The 15,849-nt window shown below is 30.9% G+C and overlaps 2 protein-coding genes across 3 annotated transcripts; one reads left to right on the forward strand and one right to left on the reverse strand.

Moving 5' to 3' along the window:
- Window positions 1–695: 695 nt before the first annotated feature.
- On the reverse strand, window positions 696–2,685 carry LOC106113539 (carboxypeptidase Q-like). The gene is made up of 3 exons (XM_013306368.1): window positions 2,474–2,685; window positions 2,070–2,199; window positions 696–1,798 (listed from the first exon to the last, which is right to left on the reverse strand). Exons 1-3 carry the CDS (start codon window positions 2,662–2,664, stop codon window positions 710–712), a joined length of 1,410 nt encoding a protein of 469 aa, XP_013161822.1. The 5' UTR covers window positions 2,665–2,685; the 3' UTR covers window positions 696–709.
- A 2,192-nt stretch (window positions 2,686–4,877) lies between these two features.
- Window positions 4,878–7,515, forward strand: LOC106113378 (carboxypeptidase Q). Of its 2 annotated transcripts, none has more exons than XM_013306106.1 (3): window positions 4,878–5,141; window positions 6,120–6,249; window positions 6,330–7,515. In XM_013306106.1, the coding sequence occupies exons 1-3, from the start codon at window positions 4,942–4,944 to the stop codon at window positions 7,419–7,421; spliced, it is 1,422 nt and encodes a 473-aa protein (XP_013161560.1). In that variant the 5' UTR covers window positions 4,878–4,941; the 3' UTR covers window positions 7,422–7,515. The 2 variants fall into 2 exon arrangements, with proteins under 2 accessions (XP_013161560.1, XP_013161561.1); XM_013306107.1 differs by lacking the exon at window positions 4,878–5,141 and adding an exon at window positions 5,677–5,910 and having other exon boundaries at window positions 6,330–7,513.
- The last annotated feature ends 8,334 nt before the right edge of the window (window positions 7,516–15,849 follow it).

Below are 15,849 nucleotides of genomic sequence, written 5' to 3' on the forward strand. Positions count from 1 at the left end.
AGCACTTCGACGTTCGTAACACTTTCGTACTTTTTCCTTTAGTATTATCTGATGTTCTCTTGTTGTGGAAAATATGTTGTGGTTTCTCGAGCGTTGTACAAACGTCGTCCTTTTGAAACTTTTTAAATCTTACCTTTTTCTTCTAGCTTAAGTTGGGATGTTTTTGTTTTGTAAAGCGGTTGAATTCTCGAGTTATGATGTAATAGCTTCTTGACTACAAGATTGATTAAGATTCAGTTAATTGAAAATAAAGGTACTATCTACTCAGCCATAAGTAGCCCACTGCTAGGCATAGGCCAATAAAGGTACTGTAAGAGTTTAAATAATAATTTTGATGAAATGTTACGAATGAAGCAGTAGATTTTATGTAGTTAAATACTCGATTGGAATTATAACATAGATTAAAGCGTTGTCGACACGAAAGCTCGGGAAGACTTGAAAAATGTAAACACAATTAAAATAGACATGAAATAGCCCCCTAGTATCGAATACAATAAAATAATAGACTTTCGATAACGATATTATAAGGACAAAGTACCTAACACCAATACCAGGTGAAGGATGTTTAATGTTTCCGAATATATAATTGGTAATAAGATAGGAAGTAATTCTTTTATAAATATTTCAAACTTTTATGATATAATATCGTAAAATTCAAGATTAACTTTAGTCACAGCATTATAAAGAAAGAGAAATAAACTTTGAACATTTAATATCTAGGAATATCTTCTGTCAAATCAGATATAACGTAAGAAAATGCCGCCAAAAAAGCAGCACATTGTACAACATCGTCTTTGTTCTGTACATCCATTGTGTCCGCATTACTGTGATGATACCAAAAATATCTTTCATTTTTATTCAACAATGAAGCACCCGGTACACCTTTACTATTAAAAATTGTTATATCTGACCCAACAGTTGAGCTTACTTTCAATTTATCAATTGGCTTAAATAATTTTAATACTTCAGCTACAATACAAACAGCATTTTGTGATCCTGATACATCCAAGCCCAAAGGTTTAAATGTTCCTTCATCTGATTCCATGATGAAATTAATATTATTCAATTCATTTACATGTCTATTTAGATATTCAAAAGCACCAACAAGTCCGGGTTCCTCTGATGTCCACAGAATCGCACGAAGTGTCCTTCGAGGTTTCAATTTTAATTTATTTATAATAATAGGTGCATACCAACTGATAAACATACCACCACCATCGTCCATAGCACCCTGACCTACATCCCAACTATCAATATGACCTGATACTATGACTAGTTTTTCACGTTCTTCACTTCCTTTTAAATCTATTAAAGTATTTCTAGAAGTTTTGTAATCCAGTGTACTGGTCATATTTATACTCATTACTATAGTAACACCTCTATCTTGGAGTCTTCTTAATAAATCAGCGTCTTCGTGAGTTATGGCTGCAGTAGGTATTTTTGTCACGTTATTACCATAATCTTGTGAACCCGTGTGAGTTGTGTACAATGAAAATGGCGTAACACTTCTTATCAGTGATACAACGGCTCCTTTTTCTGCAGCCTTTGTTGCACCTTCTACTCTATAAGCAACTGTTTCTCCATACGAAGTGTAATGAGCATCGAATACAACAATTTTACCTTCAACATTTGATTCTTTGATTTCGTTTAGTTCATTAAAACTTCGTATAACAATAACTTCAGCTGTAATACCACCAGATGGAGTACCAACACTGGAACCTAGTCCTAGAATAGCTATTGGTTTTATTCTAGGTTTGATCATCATTGCCGTTTCTGATCCACGAACCCAGTGTGGACACTGAAAAAATCATTAAAGGGGATGTTAAAATATTACAGCGTTGTAGAATAGATACAAAGATAATGATATCCATTTCAATAAATAATATGAACGACAAGTCTCACCTAAGTAATCTTTTAATAAGTGTGTCTATCTTCTATTGTGCGACTACAGTACTTTACAGTGGTTTGCGAAACGCAAAAATGGATATGAGTTTTTTTTATAAATACAGTATTTAAATTAAAGAGATGCGTAAAATTAAAACTAAAAAGAAGAAGTAATTCATAATTACCAGTACATCTTCAGTGGTAACCGTTTCTAGTCCGTTGCTTTTCGTCAAATTTATCATATAGTCTATCGCTTCCTCTAACACGATTGAACCAGCGGGTCGCGCTCCAAATTTATCAATGAAGTTTGCGTATCTGAAAGGTCACATATTATTTAATATTTGTTATATTTAAGCAAACAATATATTTAGATTAAATTTGAAAGGAGTTAGATGTTCAATTGTTTTATTTTTTGACTTTTATAAACCACTTTTCTCAGATTGGGTCGTTGTGCAATCTCAAAGCACGATAGAGCCATGTAGTGAATTATTGTTAATTGCAATTATCACTTTGATTTATTTTTTAGTACTTGTTATGTATAATACATCTCAAGTAAATAATAATGCGACAAAACAAATATAGTACTTACTCATTGTAAAATGTGTCACCATTGTTTACTACTTCATTCATTATTGTCTTCGTAATATTCTTATACGAAGCTATTTCTTGTACTAATTTTGGATTTAAAACACAATCACTGATATCATATTTATTTACTGTCATATAAGAATAGACTAAATACTGTGTAAATATTAAAATTGTAAATAGAAGAGTCGTCATTTCGACGCATTTACTTTACGATTATCGTAACACAACTAGACTCCGAGTTTTATCGACTTTGTAATGGACCAATTTGGAGCATAGGTCAAAGAGTTGAAAGTAAGTATAAAGGAGATAGATAGATTTGAGGTTTTTAAAATAATTACTTTAGTTTATTGAACGAATTTTTCCTTTGTTTAAATCACGGGTCCAATATAAAATAATTCGTAATATATAAGAGAAATAATGATTGTTAATTAATTTTATTGCAAGATATAACAAAACAAATTTCATTTCTTAACAGCGGTAGAGCCCGCTTTAACATTGCACGAGTTGGCCCGGCTCCCCCGGTGAAATACTACGACCACACAGAACACAGGCGTGAAGTGGAAGCAATTCCGCGTTTCGTCTGATGAGTGTGCGTCCCGGAGGCCTAATTTAGTCCTCTTTCCCTTCCCACCCATTTTGGAAATGGACATTCCGGATGAGAGGATGCATGGAAAGGGAAAATATTTTCTTTCTGTGCATCCTCTCCTCCGTCGATTAAAAGTCGGCAACGCATATGAAATTGCGTATATATTTATGGGCAACGGTCACTTCGCTATTTCAGCGATTTCAGGTGGCCGCTCGCTCGTTTGCCACCTTATGATATAAAAAAAATATATTATGAATCCATGAAATTGTTCTTATCACTAGATGTGATAAGTTGTACTCGAGATCGTACGTAATATCTCAAACTCTCTTATGACTATCGACTATTCAACTGGTACAAGGATGAATACAATACTTAGAGGTAGCAAATGATACGTGTGATATATTGTAACCACATCCAGTGTAACGATGCGGTCGAAAACATGTTCCGATCTCTATTTTTTCAGCGAAAGCTCTTTTAGAATATGCGTTTAAGTAGTGGAAACATACCACTAAACACAAGATTGATCCTGAACGAAGAAATTCACAATATAAGAAAAGAGACACGGGAAAAAGAGAGAACAAATCAAGGAAGGTTCACTAGAATAACCTTAACATCAATGTCGTCTTCTAAACTGGACGTTATTTTCCCTATGAATATAGTATGGTGTTCAATAAGCGACAGAAAATTATCAGTTATCCTTTAGTTAAAAGGATAACTTCAAGGTGTGTAACGATTTTAGTACACTAACAAGTTGTACGCATTTCTATTAGGTCTCTGGAATAATAAAAAGATAAAATCTGTTACATTTTGACGACACAATATTTTAATAGCAGCAATTGGAACTTAATAAAACAGATAAAGCATGTAAACTCTGTTTAGTTCAAAGGTAGTTGGTTAGTTAGATGTAAATACAAACATTGAATTGCATTGGGTTGAATATGTAGGTGCGACAACGGATGAGGGCTATTGGAGTTGCCGCACTGATTGCTCTGTAATCATCATTACACGTATTACAGTTGTATTTGACGAGGCTGTAGCATTTCGGAATTTGGTTTTCCATATATTGTTTGATGTTCTCCGTATTTATATAGGTATTTATTTGATTTTTTACAAGCCTAGGACGTTTAAAATGACGTAATTCTTTTATTAATAAACTTTAACATCATAATTATTTATCTTTTGTAATGTGCAAAATGATTTTAACTTGTGTGTCGTCAAACATGTAAAGGCGGTGCATTTTTTTCAATTTGTAAAAACCATAGTCTCGAATATTGAAGAATTCCAATCATTGTTTGTGTATTGATATTTTTATTAACCTTTTAGTATGATGGTACGAGATTAATCCTTATGTTCATTTTGTATAGTATACCATACTTACGAGTCGTACAACTTTATAAAAATATACGATCACTATAAAATAATTTTTAACTTAGTTTTTTTTTTAACTTTGTTTTTTTTTTGCTTTTCTTCAAAAAAAGAAATCTTGTCACAATAAGGGTTAAAGAAAGCAAAGATAAGTAGAAAAATACAAGCTAGAATAATTATGAAGAAAAAAACAGAGTGATAATATTTTTACATACAAATGATAGCATATTTCATTGTTTACTTTTTTCATATGTGTTGCTTTTATTTTTTATATATGTAAGTAAAGACGTACTTAGTATAAATATTATTTTTATTGAGTATTGTTTGTTTTAACTGCGTCTTCAAAGAAATATTTTTCATTCACGCTGGCGATACATGTCCTATTTAGAATTTTATTGGTCAACAATGGTCGATTGAGGATATGGTCTCTTCGTATCACTCGTTTATAAACATACAATGAGTACAGACGTAACTATACAAATAACCTTATAAAATCAACATCTAAAAGTATTTTAATAATGCATTTTGTATTAAAAGCGTTTGTATTTTTAATTTTCTTGAACAGTTTACATTGCGCTGTGGTGAAAAGGAAAACTTATTCGGAGTTGAGGTCTTGTGATATTGGTGGTTTGGCAGATGAAATTGCTTCCTATGATACTGTCGTCAAAGATATTATCGAATACGTCTCCGGGCCGTTCAAGGGGAAGACATACGATGAGTAAGTGCCCTTAGCTATTTAAGATCGATTGTCAAGGGATGTGTGATATTTCATCTTTGTGTTTTGTTTTGTGATAAAGTTTGAGGTCTTTTCTTTCTTTCTTGGTATTGTTCCTTTTGAATAAAGTAATAGATAAGATAAAAATACCGCTGTTTTGAAAGAAAAGAAAATCCATTAACTAATTTGTACGATTTATCGTGGGTTTCTGAGACCAAAATCTCTGTGTAAAACATATTATTATCCCTGTTATTGTCATCTTCTTTGACAATAGATAGCTAATAACATGTATTAAATGGCAATTTTAGCCTAAGAAACCCATGGTTAGTAGATATATTGCTGCAGAATTTTATGTTTTTTGTTCTTTAATGTTCGTTTATATATGTAAATACACATACTCGAGATTAAATTTACTATCTCGCGTAATGCTTAAATATTGAAATGTAGCATTCAAGAATGAATTGATAAGTCAGACATGACAATCTATATCTTCTTGTGCAGATACTTCTTATCAATATCAGCTTAAATAGGACTTGTATCTTACAAAACATTAGTCTACAATAAACGTCTGAAAGATGCTTGTTTTACGGATTTTAATTTATCTTTTTATTTTTGCCGTGAGCCATGCAAGGCACGTTTCCAAAACTACTGACATTTGTAAGACGTTATTAAGTGAAGACTTAGTAAACGAAATTGCATCTTACGAAAATGTAAAAGATGAGATTCTTAAATATGTGATGGAGGGAGATTTTAAGCGTAAAACTTATGATGAGTAAGTACATAAAGACTTATAGGATCTCAAGTATAGTTTTTTTTTTAAATATTTCATACGTTAATTTTTCACAAAAGCAATGGATATACATATTGTTGTATAATATGGAGATTTTTGTCAATAATTTTACTATTATTTAAAGGAAAAGTAATGTTGTCTAATGCCGTTCCAAGATAATATAAGTGTTTAGTGATACTTTTTTTTTACAGATTAGCTAAATTCGTAGATAAATTTGGAGCCCGTCCATCAGGTTCTAAAGTTTTAGAAGAATCTATAGACTATATGATTCAACTTACCCAAGATGAGGGTCTTACTGACATTACCTTAGAAAACGTAGAGGTATTTAACAAATTAATTTTAAAAATATTTAGCATAGACATATTACAAATTTAAAATTTAATCCATTTTTCTGTTATTAGGTTCCACATTGGGTCCGAGGGAAAGAATTTGCTACGATGCTCAAACCCAGAGAAAAAAATATTGCACTATTAGGACTTGGAAGGAGTGTTACTACTCCAGAAGAAGGAATCACTGCCGAAGTTGTTGTTGTGTCCAGTTTTGAAAACTTGGATGCTGCAAAATATGAAGATATCAAAGGCAAAATTGTACTGTACGATCCAATTTTCACAACCTATGGCGAAACGGTGGTTTATAGATCTCAAGGTGCTACAAAAGCAGCTGAAAAAGGAGCAGTAGCAGCACTAGTAAGATCAATAGCTCCGTTTTCTATAAATTCACCACACACCGGCTCTCAGACGTATGGTGAGAATGTAACACAAATACCAACTGCTGCAATAACTCTAGAAGATGCTGACTTGATAAGAAGATTATACAATAGAGGAGAAACTATCGAATTAAACATTAAAATGTTCTCAACATTTGATATTCAAACGTCACGAAATACCATAATCGATTTAAAGGGTATTGAAAAGCCAGAGAAACTTGTAATTGTATCTGGACATATCGATAGTTGGGATGTCGGACAAGGAGCTATGGACGATGGAGGCGGTCTATTTGTGAGTTGGGCAGCGCCTGTAATTCTTAAACGTTTAAATTTACGACCAAGAAGAACTATTAGGTCTATTTTCTGGACAGCTGAAGAACTGGGATTAGTTGGCGCATATGCGTACGAAAAGGAGCATAGAAACGAGATGACTAATATTAATTTTATAATGGAGTCTGACGAGGGGACTTTTGCACCTCTAGGTTTGGCCGTTGCCGGTACCCAGGAAGCTAGATGTATCGTTGCAGAAATTTTAAAGTTGTTTGAATCTATAAATGCGTCTGCATTGATAGAGGATGATAGTCCTGGATCAGATATTGCTGTAATAATTAGAAATGGTGTCCCCGGTGCCAGCCTCCATAACGATAATGAGAGATATTTCTGGTTCCACCACACAGAAGGTGACACCATGAATGTCGAAGATCCGGACGAGTTAGATCTTTGCACTGCATTTTGGACTGCGGTTTCGTACATAATTGCAGATATTTCCGTAGATATTCCGCGATAACATAAATCTTGTCACAGTTTTCTTTTGTCTTCATGCATACGTAATTTATGAAACTGTTATATACAAAGATGATACATAAAACAGTGTTTTATTTAAGCGTAACCTAAGAAGATATTTCAATTGGAGTGTGGTAGCTACTGCCTAGCTAAAGAGTAACATAAAATAATAATATATTTAGCTGTTAGATTGTAAAAAGAAAAAAATAATGATATCAGTAAATTTACTGTTTTTAAATAAACAATTTCTTTATTATATATAAAATTTAAGATTGGTCCTTTAAAAGTACAAAGAGCTTTAAATTTAGAGCTCCTTGTTCGTGAATTTTTGCGCCGAAAATCTATCTGGCTCGCGTCCAACAATCGAAGTTTCCATTTGGATGCAAATATTGGACCAATACTTTTTGGCTAACATAAACTCAGTCACGTTGGACATAAAATATCGTAACAGTTTGAACATATCTTAGAGAGTTTCAAAATGAAAGGTGAAATAGTAAAACAGAATTACTCGTATATCCACTTTTGGGGGCTTCAAAAATGTAGTTGGAGTTCACGAAAATTCGTTTGTTCACGTGTGACGGTTAGTTTGTGTATTGCCGGCGGCGTTTCCACAAATCGTAGTGCTCTTTTGTTTCTTTGTAAAACGAAAATCACATACTTTCTCTGTTGTTTATTACACCCAAGACATTCTTGTTTATCATTGGTACTACATTTACATATTTACTCTGTATGTATTACAACTTTTTGTCGCTTGTTAAGTTATAAATTATGTTTGATTAAACAAATTGATATACAATCGGTGCAGCCACCGGACGAATATACGTGAGTGTTTAGCCGTTTTTGATATAAGTTTGATATACAATAGGTATGAAATACTGATATGAAGTACATTCATGAATACGTTTTCAACATGATTTACGACATAGTTGCGCTCCAGTGCCTGTATATTGCCTGGGCAGAATTATATACGCGATTTTGGATATTGGAAACTGGGAAATGTGAATATACGGGTAAGCATTATTATTCATATGGTCTTAACAAATTTATTACCGAGTTTGTTATTTTCGTAAACAGTAATATTTATAATCCTTACATTGATATGAACATGTATATTATTTATGTTTAATCTATTTCTAAAAGTAATTAATAACAGTAGTACTACTACTGAGTAATCTCGTATTAAAAAAATTCTAACCTTTTAAAACTACATTATACCAAAATAAAAAATATAAAATTCAATATTATGTTTACTACGACTATTATTATTATGTTAACTGGAGTAAAAAGTTAATTTAATCACGGTTCAACGCTTAATCATCGTTTAAGGAACAATTAATAATACCATAATAGAAAACGACGATCGTCAGCGAAATGAAAATTGCTTGCCAAAGGATTTAGGTTAGGGCATATAAGCATGTTAAACGCCTACCGTATTGGATCGTGGCCTTAATTCTAAATGAAATAGCGCCAAGAATATTTAGCTCATCGATAATGTTTTATCAATATTAAGTTTTTTATAATTGACACCTTGGAAATATAGAAGAAATACTCTTTAAAATTAAAAAAAAAATCTGTTCCTTTTATAAATTATTTAACGCGTGTAGCAGATGATACTTGAGGAACATACAGTTTTTGTTTCTTAACGTAAATAAGAACTGACTAAGATTTTCTCACTTCTTAATTACACAAATATCCTTTACTCGTAGTACTATTATATTTAAATGTGATAAACATTTAATACCTAGCAGAGCTTTGAAGATACCAATAAGGTAAATGTACATTTAAGAGGTAATATTTCATCTAATCTAAGAAAATGCGTACCAAATAAGTGGTGAAAATCGCGTAATGTGCACATACGAAGGGAAGCATTTATTCATGCGGGCTTTGGTTAAATTTATAGCTTGTCAGAGTAATCGTAAGGGAAATATATATCTTAACAAGGGAAATACACTTTAGATTATTTCATACGAAAATTTACGAAATAATATCTAGAAAAGACTTTGCCAATTTTAAAAGTTGTTTGTTGAGTTAGTAATAAAGGCAGAATTATGAATTTAGTATATGCTTCATCGCTATGAAAGACATGAAAAGGTTTATTAGTAAAATACTTTGAAAGTTTAGCATTTCTTTGGAAGTATTTAAAGCGTAGATGATTTCAATTGGCAAGGAAGTAAGTAAGAAAACATGATCATCATCAGCTCATTATACGTCTCCACCGAGGTGCTCGGAACCTACCCTGAGTTAGGGTTGACTAGGCATAGTCAACCACCCTTTTTTTTGTTTTTTTTTTTTCACTGGCCAAGTGCGGGTTGGTTGACTTCACACATATCTTTGAATTTTTACACAGGTATGTGCAGGTTGCATCACGATATTGTCCTTCTCCGAAAGAACGTCGGATAAATGTTCATATGAAATTGGAAATCGAAAAACACATGGCGGGATTCGAACCCAGCACTTGCAGATTACAAGTCAAGTGCGTAACTCCTGTGCCACCGGCGCTCTAATAAGTTCATAATAAGAAAATATATTTTAAGGAAATATTTTCTAAACATTAGCCTATATTTTTTACGCGAATATTAAAAGTTTCTCTTGAGTACACAAAGAGGTATTACATTTATTATATCACTAAAAGTATTTATTTCATGAAAGCATCTTTTGTCTAAAGTTTTTTTTTTTTTATAGTTAGCTACCAACAGAGTATTTCTATAAGCCTTTTCTTTGAAGTTTTTTTGGTCCTTCGAAAGGATCATTTAGTCATACTCAACTTTCTTAGAAAAATATTTTTGTTATTTAACAATGAACTAAAAATCCTTGTTGAAGGTTAGTGACAAATAAATGATTAGTATACAGTTTAAAATAAAGATTTAAAACGTCCACTCATTACTCTACTGTTCCATTCAAATAGTAAATCATATTTTGAATTAATAAAATATTGTAAATGATAGGTACTGGTTTCAAAACAAAATCTGATTATAATTAACTAAGAATCCAACTGCTATAAATTAAAATATACATATTAAATCTTTTATTCTATATATCTTAAATAGATACTAAATATCCCTATGAATTTATGAATTTCGGTCGGCTGCCTTGTCGCGGAGCCTTTAGGAAATAAAGTATTCAATATTCAAATGGCGGTCTCGTGTACTTTCCGTTCTTTTAATATTTAATAGAGGTCACCTGGAAACTGAAGTAAGCCAGAAATTATTTGATTATATTCGCTATAAGTCGCTACTATAGTACTACTTACTATATACTACTTTTGTTATTGTCTTGTTAAGAAGAAAATCCGAAAATGTGGCAGTGTATTGTCGCAACACTAGCCTTACTAAAATGTCGACGTTTATGTCCCCTCACTATTCATTCTAACACTGGACTTTGTAACGAAAGCACGTCATTCGCACCGTGTGATTCTAACTAAAACTGTCTAAAAGTACACATAAGTTTTTTAATAAAAGAGTTAGCCTAATTGAAAAAGATTAAGATAGTGCTTGTTTTCTAGCGATGGCTAATAAAAAAATTACAACAAAACACTTGAAAATAATACATGTAAAATAACGTCTAGATCTCGTAAATTGGTTACAGGATGGCAGAAGTCAGGTTAAAATATAATTTTACATTTGTGACTTTGCATTCATGAAACTTATAATTAAATCAAAACTATGTAGTCAAACTTCCGTTGAGAAACTTGCAGCATACAAGTTAGTTTTGACAACTAGCCTGTAGTATTAAATATTTGAAAGCTTGTTTAAAATTAATTGTTTTCATCTCTCACTAACGTGGACAGGTTGCGGTTTGGAAAGAAACATTCATAATAAAGTAATTAAGAATCAATGAAATGCGATAAATTAAAATGAGTAAGTGCAAGATTACTGTCATGATTTAAATTATTTTTAATTGTAAACTTGTAACATTTGGTGTGGTCTTCTGAGAACCCCGTTTAAAACGTATTGTTATCTCTGTTTTGTCAAAGATAATGACAGGGACGATGATATGTTTTATACAGATATTTTGTTCTCAGAAACGAACGTTCGATTTTTTTGAGTAAACTTTAAATTTTTAAAATATCATAAAGTTAAATATGTGATTCAACTTGTAATTATTTACAAACTTTAATACACGTAGCCCGTTGATTTATATCAAGACTAAGGGTGGTCTTAATTAAAGTAAATTATATAGGAACAGTTATTTTGCACGTGCGTCGCGTGTGGTTCACGTATTAATGTTGAACGAAATTCCTTCGCGTAATTAACTGTCGCTTAGTAAAATGTTTATTAAAGAGTTTTGTAACACTTGTAAGAATAAGTAATTAGATAAAATAATATAGAAGCCATTTTTACACGTGTAGTAACTACAAGAAATAAATGTTTGTATTTTCTGTAAGCTATAAATTTAATCGACACGAAAAACCTACAAAAGCTATCGGAATCGTTACAAATTAAGAACAAATGGCGCAAGTAAATTTATGTCCTAACCTCCAATTGGAAAGGGGAATGGAGAAAATTACACTGTAAATTAATACAATTAAGACTTTGCACATTTAAACTGCCGCAAAATATCTGGATTACGTTAGAGTGAACAATTATTTACTAAATTAGAATTAAGTAAATAATTGATGATTTGTGATAAATTAATGATTATAATATTAAATATTCTTATATTAAGTAACGTAATTATAATATTATGACTAATAATCATCAATTTATCTTTTTTATTTGCCCTAAATAATAATATAGCCATGTAAAACACGTATACAGGTCTGTTATAAATCTTTATATATATAATTCTTCTGTGAGTGTGTATGTCACTAAACTTCTCTCAAATGACATGGACCGATTTTGATGAAATTTTTTGTGTGTGTTCAAGGGGATCTGGGAATGGTTTAGATTCACAATTTTCATCAAATATTATCTTCATATTAATTTATTCAAATTAAAGACGTGTGGACAGGACAACGTCTGTCGGGTCCGCTAGTTAATTTATAAGAGTTAAGGACGTGATAAGTTCAATGTTTTAACTAAGCAATTGATTTAGTGATACCAGCAAAATATTGTTAAGCTTTATTAATTATCATTTGCCACTACCTTGTTTATGATTAAAAATATATTTTAAAATCCAGTAAATGCCATAGATTTACCGTGTTGAATGTAATTAGGGCACGTAAATTTACACTCTGGATAACATTAACTGATAATTTTTTTAAGTGCTATTTTGCACATTGTAAAGAAAACTTGCCTAAGTAACGTGGTCTAGAAATTCTAGATACTCAATTATTTCAATGGAAAGTGGTACAAGAAATTTACTTATCCATTAGATGTAACATGACATTTTAATCATTTGACGACGAAAACATGTAATTATTAGAAAATTGTTTTATATAAAAATATTTCTTATTTTTCTTTCTTAATATATTTTATTTAAATATACTATACGTCAAAATAATATTTTTGGATTTTCCATATAAATGGGGCATGGTAATTGAATATTTCGCTATTAGCCTCAAGATATTAGGTTACTGCAGACCGAACCCTTTCGTACCGATCTAATATCCTCTTATATTATATTCCTTTGATACTATATTTTATGTACAAGGTAAAAGGAAATAATAAACAAAATAAAATATACGATTGGATTAACCGTTGATTTCTGATAGCAACATCTCTGTATGAAACATATCGTCATCCCTGTCATTATGTCACATGTCTTTGACGAAGCAGAGATAGCAATATGTTTTAAATGGGGATTTTAGTCTCAGAAACTCATGATAAATAAATTATAAGTACTTTAAACAATTGCAATATTGCTATTTTAAAATAAAAGGAGAATAAAAATGGATTCATAGGCAAGAAATAAATTTTAGTAATATTTGTATGAAAATGTAAAATGATTTTCATATCATTATCAGAAACGATAAGAAGATTAGTTTAAGGTTTTCTTACCCGTATTTTGGATCAATATAAAACTTGATTTGATGTTTTCGAATAAAAACATCTGATACAAAGGTTTTGATATTTCAATGTTTAAGATAATAAAACAAAATATATTTCTATTAGGTGTGTAGTAAGCTCCTTATTTTGACCCTTGTCAACTTGAAAATGTCTCCACCGCTTATGGAATTCTGTGTTTTTTACCTTTTATTTTTGTAAAAAATATATTTTGCTAATTCTGAAGAACATTAATCTGCCAATGTCAAAAAAGTTGTGAATTAAAGTACTCCTGAATTATTTAATAGCAGTTTATCTTAATTGCAACAAATTCATAATATAATCAGGCGTTATTTAGTTATAGTCGGCATTTTTAATAATTCACATTTTGTGTAATTTAAGGTCGAAAAAAGTAAGGTATTTTATATAGATTTTATGTCAATTAAATATTACGTCAACATTTTTAAACAAAAACAATAAAGTTCATAAATTAAAAAGAACGGCTCAAGTTATAGCTCACGGCAAAATACTTAATCAAAAACAGTTTAGTAATACGGATAAAGTTGAATAAAAACAAATACGTGTAAAGCTTTTAACCTAAAGCAATTAATGTTTTGAATTAAAAAATATTCCCAAGTTTCAATTAGTTTGTACAAAAATGAAAAGCCTGCTTAGTCATTTTACATATATAAAGTACTTTTTAATTATTAAATTTGAATAAAATATTTTCCCTTTGGTTTTTTATCCGGCACTATTTTACTTTACGTCGCCGAGATTTATTTTCTTATTAAGATTCATGTTTTGTTTGAGCTAGATAAGATAAAACTGAGCACTCGTGTTCATTGCCAAATTGTATATCATCAATATTCCTTTTTATCGATAGGATGAAAATGACTGGAAGTAATAGAATATATTGCTTTTCGTTCCAAATATTACATTTTATGCAAAATAACTTAAAATCAACATTTTATACGATAATTTTTATGTTTATTTCTAAAAAATAATGATTGATAGTAAATTAAATAAAACATATTTATATCTTTTACTCGTAAAATCTTTTGGATTTTTATTAAATTACCTACCAAGAGAAATAAATCCCTCTTAGTACAAGGGCGCTTAATTTTCAATCTCAAATTGAATACATAAAGCTAATCCACTAAATAAAAAGTGAATATTAGATTAAGTAGAAATAAATCTTTGATGGTGTATCCATTAGGGTAATATATCTTGAGTTGTATGAAATAAAAAGACATTTATTTCTTTCTAAATCTTTGTAATTCCATCTTATCCTCTTGAACGTTTTAAGCGTAATTCAATTTATCGAACCAATATTTCCACTCTCATCTGTTTTTATTTTATTACGAAGAGAAAAGATGGATATTGTTGCCGGGAACAATTTTAGAAAAACACACGCGTAATAGGATTTTGTTTTTTCATCGAAGGAAAAATTCAATATGTCATAATATAAACATGATAAGATTAATATTTCAACTCGTATCTATTTAATTCAAATAGGGTTGGCACTTAAAAGTTTTATGTTTAAAGGCTTTTGAAAAAAGATGATTACAGTTAATTTTATTTTACACCCACGTGATATAGTGCAGTATAATAATTTAAATACAGGCATGTAGGCAATCAAAGAGTACTCATAGTAGCGTATCTACCACATCTGTGTGTGTCAACCACTCACAAAACAAAGCACCCATTCTGTGTTTAATTTATTCTAAATGTGCAACAGACTGGCTCGAAGTTTCAGTTAATAATTCTACGTCGAGCTCTGTTTGGTGATTTGAATAGTACAGGCACAGACTGAGGAAAACGAGAGAATGGCTAATTACTTAAAACTTTAAGGAATACGTCACAATTTATTACGTTTCGCATTACGTTTTTCTTTTGTCACAGGATACTCTTTTAAGTATATCTAACAATATACAATATCTTATAAATGTGCCTATTTCTCCCACTTCAGACACATAGGGCCTAACACGAATATTTGCGACACCGACCTTCGTAACGTCTTCACCGAAAGTGTCAAAATTTGTATGAGGTTTGGTCGTGTTATTTATGCCCGGTCGATCAAGTTGCGAAAAGTTCTCACTAATATTTGTGCTAGGTCTGTTTTCATTTGTATGTCAAAATTTTACTGCAGCATGAAGTAGGAAAAGTTGTTACCTTTTACTGTGACTTTTAAACAATGTTTATTTAAGAAATAAACTTTTCAACTTTCGCTAACAAGGTCGAATGTTTACTTTTGACCGAGATTTTAATTTTATTTGCATGTTAATTTACAAAAGACCGGTTATTTATTTAGGACTTCGTGTCTTTGGTTGAGAATTCATTACGTTTTATTAGTATGCTTAAAGTAAATTACCAAAAATGAAACAAACTCATTTTATCTTCACCAAAACTGTTACTGTCAAACTCTATGGTAACATATTCCGTCTGTATTTTATTTTAATACTAGCTGTCGTCCGCAACTTAGTCCGCGCAGAATTTAAAAAAAACTTA

This window comes from Papilio xuthus, unplaced genomic scaffold, assembly GCF_000836235.2.
Source record: "Papilio xuthus unplaced genomic scaffold, Pxut_1.1 DF828258.1, whole genome shotgun sequence".
Lineage (NCBI taxonomy): Eukaryota > Metazoa > Arthropoda > Insecta > Lepidoptera > Papilionidae > Papilio > Papilio xuthus.

What these genes read in the sequence shown, in the direction of transcription:
- LOC106113378 (XM_013306106.1), top strand. Translation starts at nt 4,942, where the DNA reads ATGCATTTTGTATTAAAAGCGTTTGTATTTTTAATTTTCTTGAACAGT. An exon ending in AAGGGGAAGACATACGATGA is followed by an intron (nt 5,142 to 6,119) that starts GTAAGTGCCCTT and finishes TTTTTTTTACAG; the next exon opens with ATTAGCTAAATTCGTAGATA. An exon ending in TTACCTTAGAAAACGTAGAG is followed by an intron (nt 6,250 to 6,329) that starts GTATTTAACAAA and finishes TTCTGTTATTAG; the next exon opens with GTTCCACATTGGGTCCGAGG.
- LOC106113539 (XM_013306368.1), bottom strand. Translation starts at nt 2,664, where the DNA reads ATGACGACTCTTCTATTTACAATTTTAATATTTACACAGTATTTAGTC. An exon ending in GGTGACACATTTTACAATGA is followed by an intron (nt 2,200 to 2,473) that starts GTAAGTACTATA and finishes GTGACCTTTCAG; the next exon opens with ATACGCAAACTTCATTGATA. An exon ending in TTACCACTGAAGATGTACTG is followed by an intron (nt 1,799 to 2,069) that starts GTAATTATGAAT and finishes TGATTTTTTCAG; the next exon opens with TGTCCACACTGGGTTCGTGG.